The sequence below is a fragment of the Lepidochelys kempii genome, chromosome 7 (genome assembly GCF_965140265.1).
Source record: "Lepidochelys kempii isolate rLepKem1 chromosome 7, rLepKem1.hap2, whole genome shotgun sequence".
NCBI lineage: Eukaryota > Metazoa > Chordata > Testudines > Cheloniidae > Lepidochelys > Lepidochelys kempii.
The window spans coordinates 9,042,169-9,057,776 of record NC_133262.1 but is presented as its reverse complement, the minus strand read 5'-3'; the positions used below and the strand labels follow the sequence as shown (position 1 = coordinate 9,057,776).

At 42.1% G+C, this 15,608-nt stretch overlaps 1 protein-coding gene across 6 annotated transcripts in view; it reads left to right on the top strand.

The window, feature by feature from the left end:
• The first annotated feature begins 1,594 nt into the window (after positions 1-1,594).
• TMF1 (TATA element modulatory factor 1) overlaps positions 1,595-15,608 on the top strand; it is a 35,795-nt gene continuing 21,781 nt past the window's right edge. For 4 of the 6 annotated variants that reach the window (XR_012159757.1, XM_073351058.1, XM_073351059.1 and 1 more), the window contains exons 1-5: positions 1,595-1,882; positions 6,643-7,886; positions 10,880-10,983; positions 11,446-11,572; positions 13,396-13,501. Coding sequence is in view for 5 of the 6 variants with exons in the window: in XM_073351058.1 (XP_073207159.1) it covers positions 1,741-1,882; positions 6,643-7,886; positions 10,880-10,983; positions 11,446-11,572; positions 13,396-13,501 (1,723 nt within the window). In the remaining variant the exon portion in view is untranslated. The remainder of the gene's footprint in view (positions 1,883-6,642; positions 7,887-10,879; positions 10,984-11,445; positions 11,573-13,395; positions 13,502-15,608) is intronic. The other 2 variants (XM_073351057.1, XM_073351056.1) reach the window with 1 other exon arrangement.

Here is a 15,608-nt window from a genome sequence, read left to right as displayed (position 1 = left end):
AACCTGAAGACCATACACACTGAAAACACTGACATGAACATGTCTTGCAAAATATGGTTGCATTTACAACCATTTTAAACATTAAAATTAAAGCTGGCTGAAATATTTTTAAATATGGGACTTAGATGAAAAATTTCATAAATCTTTACCAGTTTTGATAAGTTGTAGTCAAAAGAGAGAGAGAACTATTTTTAGCTATTTGAGTAAATTACTTCGAATAGTATGTCATTCTTAGAACTATAGAGACTAACAAATTTATTTGAGCATAAGCATCCGATGAAGTGAGCTGTAGCTCACGAAAGCTCATGCTCAAATAAATTGGTTAGTCTCTAAGGTGCCACAAGTACTCCTTTTCTTTTTGCGAATACAGACTAACACGGCTGCTACTCTGAAACCTGTCATTCTTAGAATTGACACTTTCTAAAAATTGACACACCTTTCTAAATAAGAAGTAGGTCCAGCTTCCCTGCTTTCATGATTCTTATAGTAAATAAACAATGACCAATTGCCCTCATATGAAAAAATGCCCTTTCTGTACTCCTGATCAAAATAATCAAATATCCAGTCTAAATTTTCCTGGCCTTTTGGAGTTGTATTGCCAATTCCAAGCATTCAAAAATCAGCAGTCAGGCTGCAAAAAACATGCTTTTATTTAAAAATAAATAAATTAATTGCCTTTTGGCATTTTGTGTCTGTAGCATACACTGGGTTCGGGTATTTAGATTCTCTCCTCCGTCCCCCGCAAGCACCTGCAGTAGAAGCTTGCCCTTTTTTAAAAGTGAAAGTGAGAGTAATCACTCCTGTAGAAATCAGAGGGGTATCCCTGTTAGTCTGTATCAGCAAAAACAATGAGGAGTCCTTGTGGCACCTCAGAGACTAACAAATTTATTTGGGCATAAGCTTTTGTGGGCTAAAACCCACTTCAGCCGTTGCATGCACCTGATGAAGTGGGTTTTTGCCCCTGAAAGCTTCTGCCCAAATACATTCGTTAATCTCTCAGAGGCCCCAAGTATTCCTCGTTGTTTTTCCTGTAGGAATGAGGACGGAAGAAATACACCGCAGGTGCGATCGCTCTCTTGGTATCCTCGCTGCTACCTGCCCCATCCTTGCATCTGCAATTGCCCAGTCGTGGCCGGGGGCCGGGTCCTGGAAGATAGGGTGACCAGACAGCCGGTGTGAGAAATCAGGACCCCCCCCCCGCCCCAGTGCAGGAGACGGGAGGAAGAATTGCACGTATAAGACAAAGCCCATAGTCGCAGGAGCTGTGGTCCCTCGCCCTGACCGGGCCCAAGGCGGACCTGAGACGATCAGGAGTGGGAATGTCTCGCGTGAGAGCGAGGCCGCGACCTTGCCGTCCGCCATGACACATACGCAGGCGGAAGTGAGGCGGGCCCCCCCGGCCTAGGTGAGGGTCCCGAGGCGGAAGTCGCTCGAGCTGCAGGAAGGAGGTGTGTTGTGCCGCGGTAGCTATGGCGGCGGCAAGACTCGCAGTCACATGACACCCGTCCGGGCACCTGCCGGCTGAGGCGCCGCGTGAGCCTGCGCTGGGTTTGCTGACGAGTTTGCGACGTGGAGCTGCGCCACGTGCGCATGCGCGGGGCCCTCCCTCGGGCTCGGGGTGGTGCCGCCGGCCTTACGCCCGTGGCTGCCCGCGCCCTCCCGCGGATCGAGGGCCCCGCGCGCCGCGTTCCCCGCCTGGCCGCGGCGCCCCCGGGCTCCGGGACCGAGCCGGGCGGGGGCATGAGCTGGTTCAACGCCTCCCAGCTCTCGAGCTTCGCCAAGCAGGCGCTGTCGCAGGCCCAGAAATCCATCGACAGGGTGCTGGACATCCAGGCCGAGGAGAGCCCCTGGGCCCAGCCCGTCATCCCCGACCGCGGCGGCGGTAGGTGTGTGCGAGCGGCCGCGCCCGGGGCCGACCCCGCCGGGCCGGGCCGCGCCCCCTCAGCGGGGTGTCCGGGCCGCGCCCGGGGCTCGTCCCACTGGGCCCCCGCTGTGCTGGGCCCCTCACCGGGGTGTCTGAGCTGGGCAGGGAGCGTAAGGCCCCCTCTCTGAGCGCCCTGGGGTAACCCCGCTGTCCCCGGCCCCGTGCTCTGCTGTGCCCATCCCTGTGGTGTCTGACCTGGGCGTGCAGTGCGGGGCGCCATGGAGTAACCCCACTGTTCTCTGGTCCCCCGCTGTGCTGTGCCCCTCACCGGGGCGTCTGAGCTGGGCAGGGAGCGCAGGACGACCTCTCTGAGCGCCCTGGGGTAACCCCGCTGTCCCCGGCCCCGTGCTCTGCTGTGCCCATCCCTGTGGTGTCTGACCTGGGCGTGCAGTGCGGGGCGCCATGGAGTAACCCCACTGTTCTCTGGTCCCCCGCTGTGCTGTGCCCCTCACCGGGGCGTCTGAGCTGGGCAGGGAGCGCAGGACGACCTCTCTGAGCGCCCTGGGGTAACCCCGCTGTCCCTGGTCCCCTGCTTTGCTGTGCCTGTCACCGGGGCGTCAGAACTAGGCAGGCAGCGCAGGGTGCCCTGGGGTAACCCTACTGTCCCCGCTATGCTGTGCCCATCACCAGGGTGTCTGGACTGGGCAGGCAGTGTGGAGCGTCTTCTCTGAGTGCCCTGGGGTAGCACATTGACCCATGTGCTACCCATGCACTGCTCTGCCCATCCCCTTGGTATCTGAACTGGGAAGACAAGGGTGGGGTGCCTTGTCTGACTGCACTGTGGTGACACACTGTCCCCGATACCCACATGCTGCTGTGATTATCACCTTGGTATCTGAACTGGGCAGGCAGTTTGGGGAACCCTGTCTGAGTGCATTGGAGCAATGCCCCACTTTTCCCCTTGTACCCAGGTGCTGCTGAGCTCATGGTTGCTCGCAAGGGGCTTGCTGGTGTAGAAGACATAGAAAATGATATGATCTCTGCTCTGAGATGTTTACAGTCTAGGCCAGTGGTTTTCAACCTGTGGTCTGTGGACCCTTGGGGGCCTGCAAACTATAGGGTTCTGTCATTACCATAGAACAGTGATTTTCAATCTTAGACTTTGGGTATGCATCTACACTACCCGCTGGATCGGCGGGCAGCGATCGATCCAGCGGGGGTTGATTTATCGCATCTAGTCTAGACGCGATAAATTGATCCCACGAGCGCTCTTCCGTTGGCTCCTGTACTCCGCCACCGCGAGAGGCGCAGGCAGAGTCGACGGGGGGAGCGGCAGCAGTCGACTCACCGTAGTGAAGATGCCGTGGTGGGTAGATCTAAGTATATTGACTTTAGCTACGTTATTCACATAGCTGAAGTTGTGTAACTTAGATCGATATCTCCCCTCCCACCCAGTGTAGACCAGGGCTATGTCTAAGATTTCCAAAAGGGTCTGCACTTCATTTCAAAATTTTTCGGGAATGGGAAAAAAGTTTGAAAACCACTGATCTAGGCAGCAGCACAGAGGTAGGTGCTGTCTGAAGGCCAGGTTCTGCCTACCAGTGTTCGCACTTGTAGTGAGTGGTGTTTGAGGACAGAACGTGACCCTCTGGCAGAACCATCTGCTGTCATATTTATTGTTGTGGAGGTGTTGAGGAGGCTGCCTTGAAAACAAGTTTTTTTTCTGCTTCTTTCACAACTTCTTCTGTATTTTTTTTCCAACACTTTACAATTATATAACCCCAGTGGAGGTATTCAAAGCTCTTTGCAAACAATTACTTAAGCTTCCTAATATGTTTACCATATTACAGGTGAAGGAAAATAGGCACAAAGAGGTCTAGCGCTTTCCCCAAAGGTGTAAAATGAGGAATTGCTGGAACTGATATTAGTCTTTTTTTCCTCTACTCCAATTGATGACTGACAGTAATACTCCCAATGTTGAATAATGTTAATATGCTTATGCCTTGAGGATAAACTTTTAATTCATGTACTCAAGAAACTTGTTAATTCATTGTTGCTCAATGAGTATGACAGGTGTGAAGAGAGAAATGTCTAAGGGATGTCTACACTACCTGTCGGATCGGCAGGCAGTGATCGATCCACCAGGGGTCAATTTATTGCGTCTAGTCTAAACGCGGTAAATCGACCCCCCAAGCGCTCTCTTGTCAACTCCTGTACTCCACTGCCGCGAGAGGCGGAATCGACGGGGGAGCGGCAGTAGTCGACTCACCGCGGTGAGGACACCACGGTAAGTCAATCTAAGTGCGTTGACTTCAGCTATTTTATTCACGTAGCTAAAGTTGCATAACTTAGATTGACACCCGATCCTCCCCCCCCACACACATACACACCCCCTCCGTGTAGACCAGGGCTAAGTAATATGATTTCTCCACCACTCCTTTGCCTAATTCTGATACAGGTATCTTGCCCTTTCCTATCAGTGTTTGGGGGAAGTAGGGAATGACAGCTGTCTGCTGCATCAATCCCTGAAATTCATAGAAATTCAGTGGAGTTTCATGCGGAAGTTAATGCATTCTGTGACAGAATGAACTACTGCACATTCCTGCCTGCAAATGTCTATTAAAGAAATTAGGTTGTAGAAAGTTTGCCATAGTCTAAATATGATGAGGTGATGTCTGTTTTTCATATAAGGCACAGCATTAATACAGAACTTGAAAGAAAAATTCATCTTAAATTATAGTATTGAGTTTCTTTCTAGGCTATACTTTTCAAAATGAAGAAATCCTGATATTTGACAATATTTTAAAATTAGGGATGCAGGATGAAGAGACTCAGGAAGCTGTAATGATAGTCAATCAATATCCTTAGTACAAATGTTGTGTATATCTTTAGAATAATATAGCAGTAAAACAGAGATAACCGTATGTTTACGAGGCAGAGTAAACTTGAATCTCGAACAAAGGACAGTTGGAGAGCGTTTTCCAGGCTGATAGTGAAGTATAAACAAAGTTTAATATATAAGCATTTCTAGTAAAAAGCAGTAGCCACCTGTCAGATGGCTTCAATGTAATATAAGTTAAATAGTGGGGGTTTTGTGTGAACAAAGGTTACACAAAACTCAATCCCTTCTTCTTTTAGTATTATACCAAATCATTTTAAAATGTCAGTTGTATTTAAGTTTTTGTGATAACAATATGAAATTCATAAGGACATCAGTAAAGGTAATTCAGAGGACTAGAGCAAACTCTGTGTGGACCAGATAAAAACACATTTTAGTGATTTTGGCTTATTTTTTAAAAATAAGCATATGTATTGTCAAACTTGCCAGACCTTCAGATGTGCTGAATCACACGCATTTCACACAAAAGGCAATAAGAGTTTTTAGTGCTCAGCACTTTTGGCAATGAAGCCATTAGTGTCTTACCCAAACTTTAAATGTTGATGTTACTAAGTATGATGTAGTCAATAATGTACTAGTGCAACCATTGATATTGAGTGTTATAACTTACAGATTTTGTGTTAGTGTACTATTGTATGCCTTAACTAAATATTTGTTGGGAAATCTCTTTTTACATAAGTCTGAAATAAGTAGTGAGATACCCAGTGGTTTGATTACACGTGAGAAATATCTTGGAAATTATTCTTGAACTCCAAATGTTTTCTGTTCCGTATTGTCTTGTCAGTTACTGCATTTATGACACTACTAATATTTAACAATGAAATTCTTCACATCCTACCCAACATATACTAGGCAAAGAACAAAACCGTCCAAACAGAGATTAATATGAGAGATGAGGCTGGGAGGGATGCAGTGGAAATCCAAGGCAAACAGTTGCAGTACCCTGTCTGCTGCTGTGGGACAGCACTGAGGAGCAGAGTGCAGCTAACTGGATTCTTGTTAGTTTTACTGTTGCCCCACAAGATTGGGCATAGCAACAGTGAAAATAAAGGAATGTCTTGGTTTTACCCTTTCTGAGAAGGTTCGGAACAGCCCCCAAGGCACTGGAGTTGTTTGTCAGCTGCCTCAAAAAGTTTGTTCCATTGGTTTGTGTTTGGAAGTTTATTGTCACAACCATAAAGGCTAGAACCTTTTAGTCCTAAATTCTTCAAAATCTGAAAGCTTAGACTGTCTGAGTTGTTAGAATTGGTTTCCCACTTGCCAATGACAGGTAATTTTTTTTAAACCCTGATAATTGCAATTCGCTCTTTTGTGCTCTGAGTGAATACTCTAAACTTCAGTGTGTCCAGATCACTGTGACTAGCCTACTCTCACTACAGTAAGCGGCTTATATTCCCTATCCCCTTCATTAGTTTCCTTTCCATCTTGGAAATAGTCCTTTATGATTTTCAAAACTCTGTATGAACCTATTCCACACTCTCTCTCTCTAATACTCATATCCACCTTTTTCAGCTGTTTCTCAGATCTTGGTATAACTCTTGTCTGCCTTTCTATCCACCAATGACGCTCCACAGTTGCTGGGAAGAAGAAAGTCATTTTCATCTGTGTTGCTCTACCTTTCTGGAGTTCCTTCTGTACATTGAATCGTTATGGCTCCTTTAAACTATGACAATTACTTGTAAAAATATAAGGTTGCAATAACAATAAAAGGTACTATAGCTATCTGTATATCTTCTTTCATGCTGTATGTTCAACATCATATAACTTTTTTTGTTCATTTTCTGTATTGTTGCATCTTACAATGCCAGTACTGCAAAACCATAACTTTTATATTTTAGATGTTTTTCATATGGCTGATTTTCTTTACTTCTTGTTTTAGGAACAAATTCCCTTACAAGTGGAGGATGGGATACTTCTACCTGGGGATTAAACTCAAATATAGAACCTCAAAGTCCGTCAATATCATCACCAACAGCAATCACCAAACCAGTTAGGAGGATAGTGGTGGATGAATCTGAGAATTTCTTCAGTGCCTTTCTCTCTACAACAGATATTCAGAGTATACAGCAGAGTCCAGTGGTGTCTAAACCTCCAACCAAATCACAGCGTCCCAAAGAAGAAGTGAAAAGCACTTTAAAGGAATCTCTATGCAGCAGTCAGCCAGAAACACTAGTAGAAACTGAGACCGAAGCAAAAGATTCCTCTGCATCTGTGCTAGTGGACTTGGAAAACCTTGATGTTCCCCAGGAAAAACTAGAAGAAAGTTCTGCACTTGAAACTGATGCTAAGCATGAAGAGAATACAAACAAAGGCACTGATGATAAGGTGGCGACTCCAGATCTCAAAGTACCGGAAGTTGCTGTTAATGCGAAATCTAATGCAGGAAATGATGGACCAGGAAGTGCTCCTGACAGCCCTGCACAATCTCTTACTGCAGAGACAAAGGTCTTGGGTTTGGAAAGTAAGGAACAGAAAAATGAGGACAGACAAAGCAACACACCTTCACCTCCTATTAGCACTTTCTCCTCAGGGACATCCACAACTAGTGATATTGAAGTTTTGGACCATGAAAGTGTAATGAGTGAGAGCTCGGTAAGTTCAAGACAAGAGGCTACAGAGTCAAAATCCAGTCTTCATCTCATGCAAACTTCCTTTCAGCTCTTATCAACATCTGCCTGTGCTGAGTATAATCGTTTAGATGACTTTCAGAAACTGACTGAGAGTTGCAGCTCCTCTGATGCTTTTGAAAGAATTGACTCATTTAGTGTGCAGTCATTAGACAGCCGAAGTGTAAGTGAAATCAATTCAGATGATGAATTATCAGGCAGAGGTTGTGCTTCAGCATCTCTCACAGTCAGCCCTTTAACAACAAAGACTGAGATGGTTGACCCCATGAAAAATAAATCTAAAGAAGAATTGAATGAGACACTCGTACACACAGAGGAAACTGAAATGGAGGAAAGTGGGAGAAGTGCGACCCCTGTTAACTCTGAGCAACCAGATGTTTTGATTGCTGCTGTACAAACAGATGAAGGACAGACTGTCAAAGAGGAGGTTCTGATGCACCAGCAAGGTGCTGAAAAGTTGCCTACAGCGAACTGCGAAAAGGAAGAGCTTTGCAAGGTAACTATAAAATATGTTGCGCAAACATACAACATGCATTCTGTGGGCTAAATTCATCCCAGATATGAGTGAAGCTACATTGATCTTGACCCCTAGGCATTGACTTATATCTGGACCAAATAAGTCCATACTGCATCATTCTGTACTAATGGAAAATTCTTTGATCCTGCATTGTAAGGCTCCATCTGTTCAGAATCCCAGTGAAATCATTAGAGCTTGCGTGGTTGCAAGCATCAGTCTGTGTGGACCTGACTGCAAGACTGGGGCCTTAATGGGTATGTCTACACTGCAGCTTGGAGAGAACCTCCCAGCCTAGGTAGACACTTATGCTAGTGGGGCTTGAGCTAGCATGCTAAAAATAATAGTATGGACATTGTGGCTTGGGTTCTTAAACCCATCTGATCCCTAGGCTTGGGACCCTGAGCCACAATGTCCATACTGCTGTTTTCAGTGCATTGTCTTGAGGCCTACTAGCAAGAATCTGGCTCAGGCTACACTACAGACTTATCTCAGTATAACATCATCACGCAGGGGTGTGAAAAATCCACAGCCCTGAGAGACGCAGTTCTACTGACCTAACCCCTTGTGTAGACAGTGCTATATTGATGGGAGAGCTTCTCCCACTAACATAGCTACCACCTCTTGGGGAGGTGGATTAGTAATACTGACGGGAAAAGCTCTCCTGTTATCATAGTAGCAGCGTCAGTAAAGTGCTACAGCACACCAGTGCAGCTGCACCACTGTAATGCTGTATGTGTAGACAAGCCCTCAATAAGTATTTTTGTCAGGTGTACATACATCTAGCGGTTTTGTTGTAAATTTGACTGATTATCAGATGAACAGTGAAAGGAGCCCCTTGAAAATGTTATGATGAAATACTAAAGGTTACTGATAATTCCTGATAATTTTACAACAGTCAATCAATTTGCAGGTATAGATATGCAAGCTGTGTAAAACTGATTACCCATAGAATCAGCCTGAAAATATTTTTAATACATTTTCATAGGCGTGTATATATTTGGCTTTGTAATATATAGATTTAGTAGTAACTCATTTTCTGAAATGGGAAACAACTTTGATTAATCAGAAATCATGCTGAAAACATTTTTTCTGCATTATACAGTATCTTAATTTACACAATGCATCAGCATTATTTCAGTTTTAAAGCCCTCTCCTCATAGGCTCAGGAACTACGGGGATGGGGGTGCTGCACCCCCAGATTTTAAACTGGGCTTGGCTCCAGGCCCTGCCTGCGGGTTCCCGGCGCTCCACACCCACCCCCAATTGTGGTCCCAGCCTCTGCCCCCTTTTCCCCGTCCATGTTCCCCGGTCCTGGAGCCACGGCCTTGCTCCTGGCCCCAGTTCTAGGGCATGGGGGGTACAGACAGGGGTGGGGTAAGGCACACAAGGTAAAAAGTTTGGCGACAGTTTTGATGACTTTCATCACCCCCACTATAAAACATGTTCCAGCACCACTGCCTCTCCTAGAGAAGTGTTACACCCGAAAGATGCAAATGACCTAGGTTTTGTCACTAGCAGATTTTAGAAAGACTAGGTAAACCAGGTTTTTAAGGTCAAGGAGAGAAACAGGATAGTGAGTATTGACTAAAATAAGTATAAATTGGGTAGCTAACTTAATTATACAAAAAGGAGAAATGTAGAAAGGAAGCATGGTCCAGCTTCAGGGTACTGGACTGGAAATTCAGAGACTTGGGTTCTATTCCCAGTTCTGCCACTGACCTGCTGTGTGACCTTGTGCAAGACACTTTCCTTCTTTGTGCCTCTTTCCCCTCCCAGCCTTTGTCTATTTTAAATTGTCAGCTCGTCGTGGATAATCTGTTCCTGCAGTGCCTAGCACAATTGGGCCCTGTCTTGGTTTGAGCCTGTAAGCATAGCAGTAATATTACTATTAATAATAGCAATGGGAAAAAAGTGTCTGAGTTTATGAAACACCTTTAGTTAATTCACTTTTCAAAGAAAATTAATAAGCATGTTCCTCTTTAATGTTTGTGTAAAATTGTACAGAATTATGATGTAAATGTTGCAGAAAAGTATACAGTCATGGGCTGTTACATAATTATGTTTAATTAGATAATTGTATAATTATTGAACAGGGAAGACTTTTTGGTTTAGAAACCTGTTATTGTTCATGAAATATGGCAGATTTTCAGTTACATTTGTCCAAATTAGATTGTATGACATGTTTGGTGCACATACTTTACCTGTTGTTGGAATTTGACTTGATTTATATTTGTTACACATAGTTTGTAGATGCCATTTGCATTCTGTCATGCCTCTTCTATGGTAAAGTGCCACAAAACTGTGAAATGAGAAGTATAAAGGAGTGCTTAATCATGTACATTTATTTATTAAAAATCTAGAAAGTGTAGAGCCTTGTTTTTCTTGTTTCTTAACTTCATGCTGATGAATGTCTGAGTTTTTGTTTAGTACTTATGGCCAGTAGTTGTAAAATGAAACTTCTGCTCCCTATTGTGAAAACTTAAAACAGCTGTTACAAATGAAGCATTTTGGAAGCAATTACTCTCGCAGTTACATAACATCTTTATCTCTTAGAAACATGAAAAAAGGATTCAAAGTTTAGTTGTCAGATGCCACAATTGTAAGCTGTAATCTGCAAGTTTATCTGACAAAATAAGCAAATAGGAAAATAGTGGAGACTATTGGTCCTATTTAGCACACTTTACTCAGGCAGAGCTACTATTGAATTTAATGGGAACTTTAGCTGAGCCAGGAATTCCCTTTGTTAAAAGTTTAGAAAAGTAAATAGCTTCAAAAGGTCCAGAGTCTGTTTCTGATATAATTAGATGTAAAAGCTTACCATTGCCATTCTTGCCATTCTTCATTGACTTTAAAACAAAAGTTCCTAAAAGTATCAAAAGAATTCCAACCTCAAAACACAACTAAAGAAAAAAAAAACATGCTATTTCCATCATTTAACTGTTTTTGACCTTCATATCTAAAATTTTATTCAGATGATTGATTTGTTAACTGAGAAGCTGGAGAAGAGGGAAACACAATTATTAAGTGTTAGTAAAGAGAAGGCAAGCCTGGAAGAAGCTTACGATAACCTGAAAGAGTAAGTATCAAAATAGCAACAGTTCTGCTTATAAGTGTTAAATTGTGACTTATTGCAACAAAAATGGGGGCTACTTAGGTGTGTGATACAATAAAACAAATATTTTTCATTTTTATTCAAACAACTGTTTATTTGTGAAGTAGTCATGATTTTTTGTTTATTAAATAACTTAATAAACAGTTGTCTTTTACATCGTGTAACTCTTCTTGTTCTGCTGCTGTATGTTTACCCATTCATTCGCAGAGCTTGATTAGTGAATAATGTGTTTTCGATGAAATAATTGAAGTGCCAACCTTATGTTGCACTACTTAACTAAATCGTGAAGATCTTCTAAAGACCTGTGTTTCTGATGAGTGTCAATGTTTTGTGTCTAGCTAGTTAAAGTTTATTATAAGAGCTTGTTGAATGCAGTTTGAAATGTCAGCATAACCATTGGACTATTCTAAAATGTCTTAAATCTAGTGAAATGTTTAGAGTGAAAGAAGAGAGCAGTAGCATTTCATCTCTTAAAGAGGAGTTTACTCAGCGAATAGCAGATGCTGAAAAGAAGGTCCAGCTAGCATGCAAAGAGAGAGATGCAGCTAAAAAGGTAATCAACTTCCCAGCTAAATTAGTATTTATAACTCTAAAAAGTCTCAGATTCCCTTAGGAGCAAATCATAAAAATGGAGGTTAGGAAAACATGACATTTACATGAGCCACTGTGAAGTAACCTAGATATCAATATAAAGGTTTGGGGGGTTTTTTTGTGTTGTGTTTTGGTGGGACAAGCGCCACAAGACCTGATAGAGATGTTTTCATGATTTTATAAAAAAGAAAAGGGTTTTGGGATTTAAACATTCACTGCTCAAACACTCAAGCATTTTGCTTAGGGTGATCTGTTCAAAGTCATTCTGCAAAAAGTAAATTAAACAGCATAATTGAAAAACATTCTTAAAAATTTCAGATTTAAAAAAATGCTTTATTATAAAAGTTGTTTTGTCAATGCCCCTATAAATGTGTGTTGAAGCTGCTGGGGTTGTACTTCTTTTTAGGAGGAAGTAGAATCCCACATCATGTGATATTCACTTGCATGAATTAAATAGTTCTGGGTTTGTTTATTTTGCTACGTCACAAAGGTTTAAAATAGGATTAATAGATTCATAGATATTAAGGTCAGAAGGGATCATTATGATCATCTAGTCTGACCTCCTGCACAATGCAGGCCACAGAATCTCGTCCACCCACTCCTGCAATAAACCTCTCACCTATGTCTGAGCTATTGAAGTCCTCAAATCATGGTTTAAAGACTTCAAGGTGCAGAGAATCCTCCAGTAAGTGACCCATGCCCCATGATACAGAGGAAGGCGAAAACCCCCCAGGGCCTCTTCCAATCTGCCTTGGAGGAAAATTCCTTCCCCACCCCAAATATGGCGATCAGCTGAACCCTGTGGGCAAGATTCACCAGCCAGATAGCCAGGAAAGAATTCTCTGTAATAACTCTGATCCCGCCCCATCTAACCATCCCATCACAGGCCATTGGGCCTATTTACCATGAATAGTTAAAGATCAGTTAATTGCCAAAATCATGTTAACCCATCATACCATCTCCTCCATAAACTTATCGAGTTTAATCTTGAAGCCAGATATGTCTTTTGCCCCCACTGCTTCCCTTGGAAGGCTGTTCCAGAACTTCACTCCTCTGATGGTTAGAAACCTTCGTCTAATTTCAAGTCTAAACTTCCTGATGGCCAGTTTATATCCATTTGTTCTTGTGTCCACATTGGTACTGAGCTTAAATAATTCCTCTCCCTCCCTGGTATATATCCATCTGATATATTTATAGCGAACAATCATATCTCCCCCAGGTAAAGGCAAAAGAAAATTCTGGTTGAAAAGAGAAAATAGGGATATTCATAGATTCCAAGTCCAGAAGAGACCACTGTGATCATCTAGTCTGACCTCCTGCTTAATACAGACTATAGAACTCCCCAAAAATAATAGGGGTGTCAGTGAACTTATAAAATATACACTTAAGGCTAGTTATCACCTTCTGCATCTTTGAGTTCACACACTTATTGCCTAGTTCTTGCAGAAGAATTTGTTTTCATTCTTTTAACTACAGGTTTATTCTAAAATAAGTCTAAAGCAGTAGTTTTCAATCTGAGGTCCGTTGACCCTGGGAGTCCGCAAACTATGTTTAAGATTTCCAAAGGGGTCTGCACTTCCGTTCGCAATTTTTTAGGGGTTTGCAGATGAAAGAAAGTTGAAAACCACTGGTCTAAAGTCTTTTTAGGAATCTGAGAAACTATGCTATATTTGGGGCCATATCTATTTTTCCAGTGGATAAAAGCTCCATGTAACTTAACATATGTGTATTTTAAAAAAAGGCTAACATTTATAAATAGTACTAAGAATATTTCCTCCTTTTCAGGAAGTAAAGAATGTTAAAGAAGAATTGGCAACTAGACTAAATTGTAATGAAACAGCTGAACTATTGAAGGAGAAGGATGAACAAATCAAAGGACTAATGCAAGAAGGTAAAGTTGGTAAACGTCTTATAGTAAAGAGATTTTAAAAGTGTCTTAATGCATTTTGTCTTATTTTAGATTTTACATGACAATGTCATGTTATTTCAAATATCCTCTACGTGTGGAAAATGTTTAAGCAATGAGTCTCACTCCTATCCATACTTTTTTAAACATCAAAGTGTGGGTATAGCAAACCCCAAATTTGATGGGAGAACTTGGGAATTTCCATCCCCTGTCTCTACGTTCTGATTTGACAGGGAACTCTGTGTGTAGAAGCCTTGTACAGGTAGATATGGTAAATATTTTGTTCTGTCACAAACAAAATTAGATCAGCAGCATGGGATACATTCATCTACATTAGGAAAATGAGATTTGTCACAGCAGGTGTCAAATTCTCTATCCTCCAGATCCCCTGGAAAAATGTCTAGTACCTTTTGCTTGAATGCGTGTTGGCCTCTGTCAGGTTCACTGTTAGTCTTTCACAGCCCTTGATGGGGTTCAAAGAAGTTATTTTTAGTGACTTAGGGCAAGAGTCACAAAAGTTAGGCTGAGAGCTGAATGGAGCTACTTGTAAAGAGCCATTTTCAATGCTGGTGATGTGCCTTCTCCTGAAAAGTTCCTGGCATTCTTGCTGCTGTTGACGGCATGCGTGTAGCTACTCACCTGTCCCCACCTGCCAGTGTGGATTGATTTAGATTAGTGGTTTAAATCACAAATTTTAATAATGATTTAAATCAGTAAGCAGGAAACTTTGATTTAAATAATTGATTTAAATATTGTTTTGCATTTGTACTTTTTAGTTCGTTTCTTAAAGTTTAATTTTTGTTAGTTGGTGTAACTATTAAAACTTGTTGAATTGCAACCAGATGCAGCATTTACACTAAATCTGGTGAAGCCAGGAAGATCCACTATATCTATACATATTCATTTAAGCAGTTATATAGCTTAACATATGTTTATTCAGATTCTTTCCTTTTGCTTTTTTTATCGTTAGAAAATGGTGAATGATGCATTTCTTGTTTACTAGGTGATTTTTTTACTTGGGATTTTTGTCAAGCTGCATTTGGATTGAAATTGGAATTCAATTATGTGAATATAAATAACATTTTAAAACCATTTTTATTGATTAAATAAAATTACCTTAATGTGCTGGGTGCATAAGAAGGAAAAACAAGTTTATCAAAACATGTTTTGAATTTAAAACTGATTTATTGAACAAACAAGTATTAACTGTAGATAGTGAAGTGATAGGAAACAATTTGTCAACATGGGCCAGATTCTCAGAGGTATTTAGGTGCCCGAAGATGCATATAGGTGCTTAGTGGGATTCTCAAAATTACCTAAGCAGGTTAGGTGCCCAACTCCCATGGTGGGAGTTGGGCTGTGTCTATGCTAGGAATGCTTTACTGGTGTAGGACTACTAGTTTATTATACCGGCCAAGTGCTCCTAGTGTGGATGCAGCTATACCAGCAAAGCTGGGCTTTGTAGTGGTATAGTAAAACCACCCCCCATGAACGAAAAAAGCGATACTGGCATAGCTAAGTCTACTTCTGCTGTCACAGCTGTGTTGGTCAGGGATCACACCTCTTCACATTCCTGATCATAGCTATTCTGGCGGCAGAAGTCCCTAATGTAGACAGGTGTTAGTCTTCAACTGTATCTCCAAGTGTCCTCCATTCATATGTTGACAGTTCTTGATAGTTTGTTCATACCAACCCTGACACATTTCTGTAGTATGCACTGACTCCTTCCGTTTGGGAGTGATGTGTAGTTTGTATATCAGTTAATTTATTTTATCTATCCACAACATAGCGAAACAGTTATAATTCATATCAAAGTGTGGCCTAGCGGATAGAGTATAGGACTGTGACTTGGGACTCTTTTGAGTTCAAATCCTGGCTGTGTTGACTTAGGGCATCAAGTGACTTGCTTACATGCCTCAGTTACTAACCTATCTGTTTAATGGGAGTTCCTACTTACCACGTAGAGGATATATTAATGATTGTGAAATACTATTAGGGGTTATGTATTCATTCACATAAATAATTGTATGCTGACTTCATGTAAAAAAACCCCAACCCACTAAACTAAAAAATGTGTATTTTATAGAGTAAG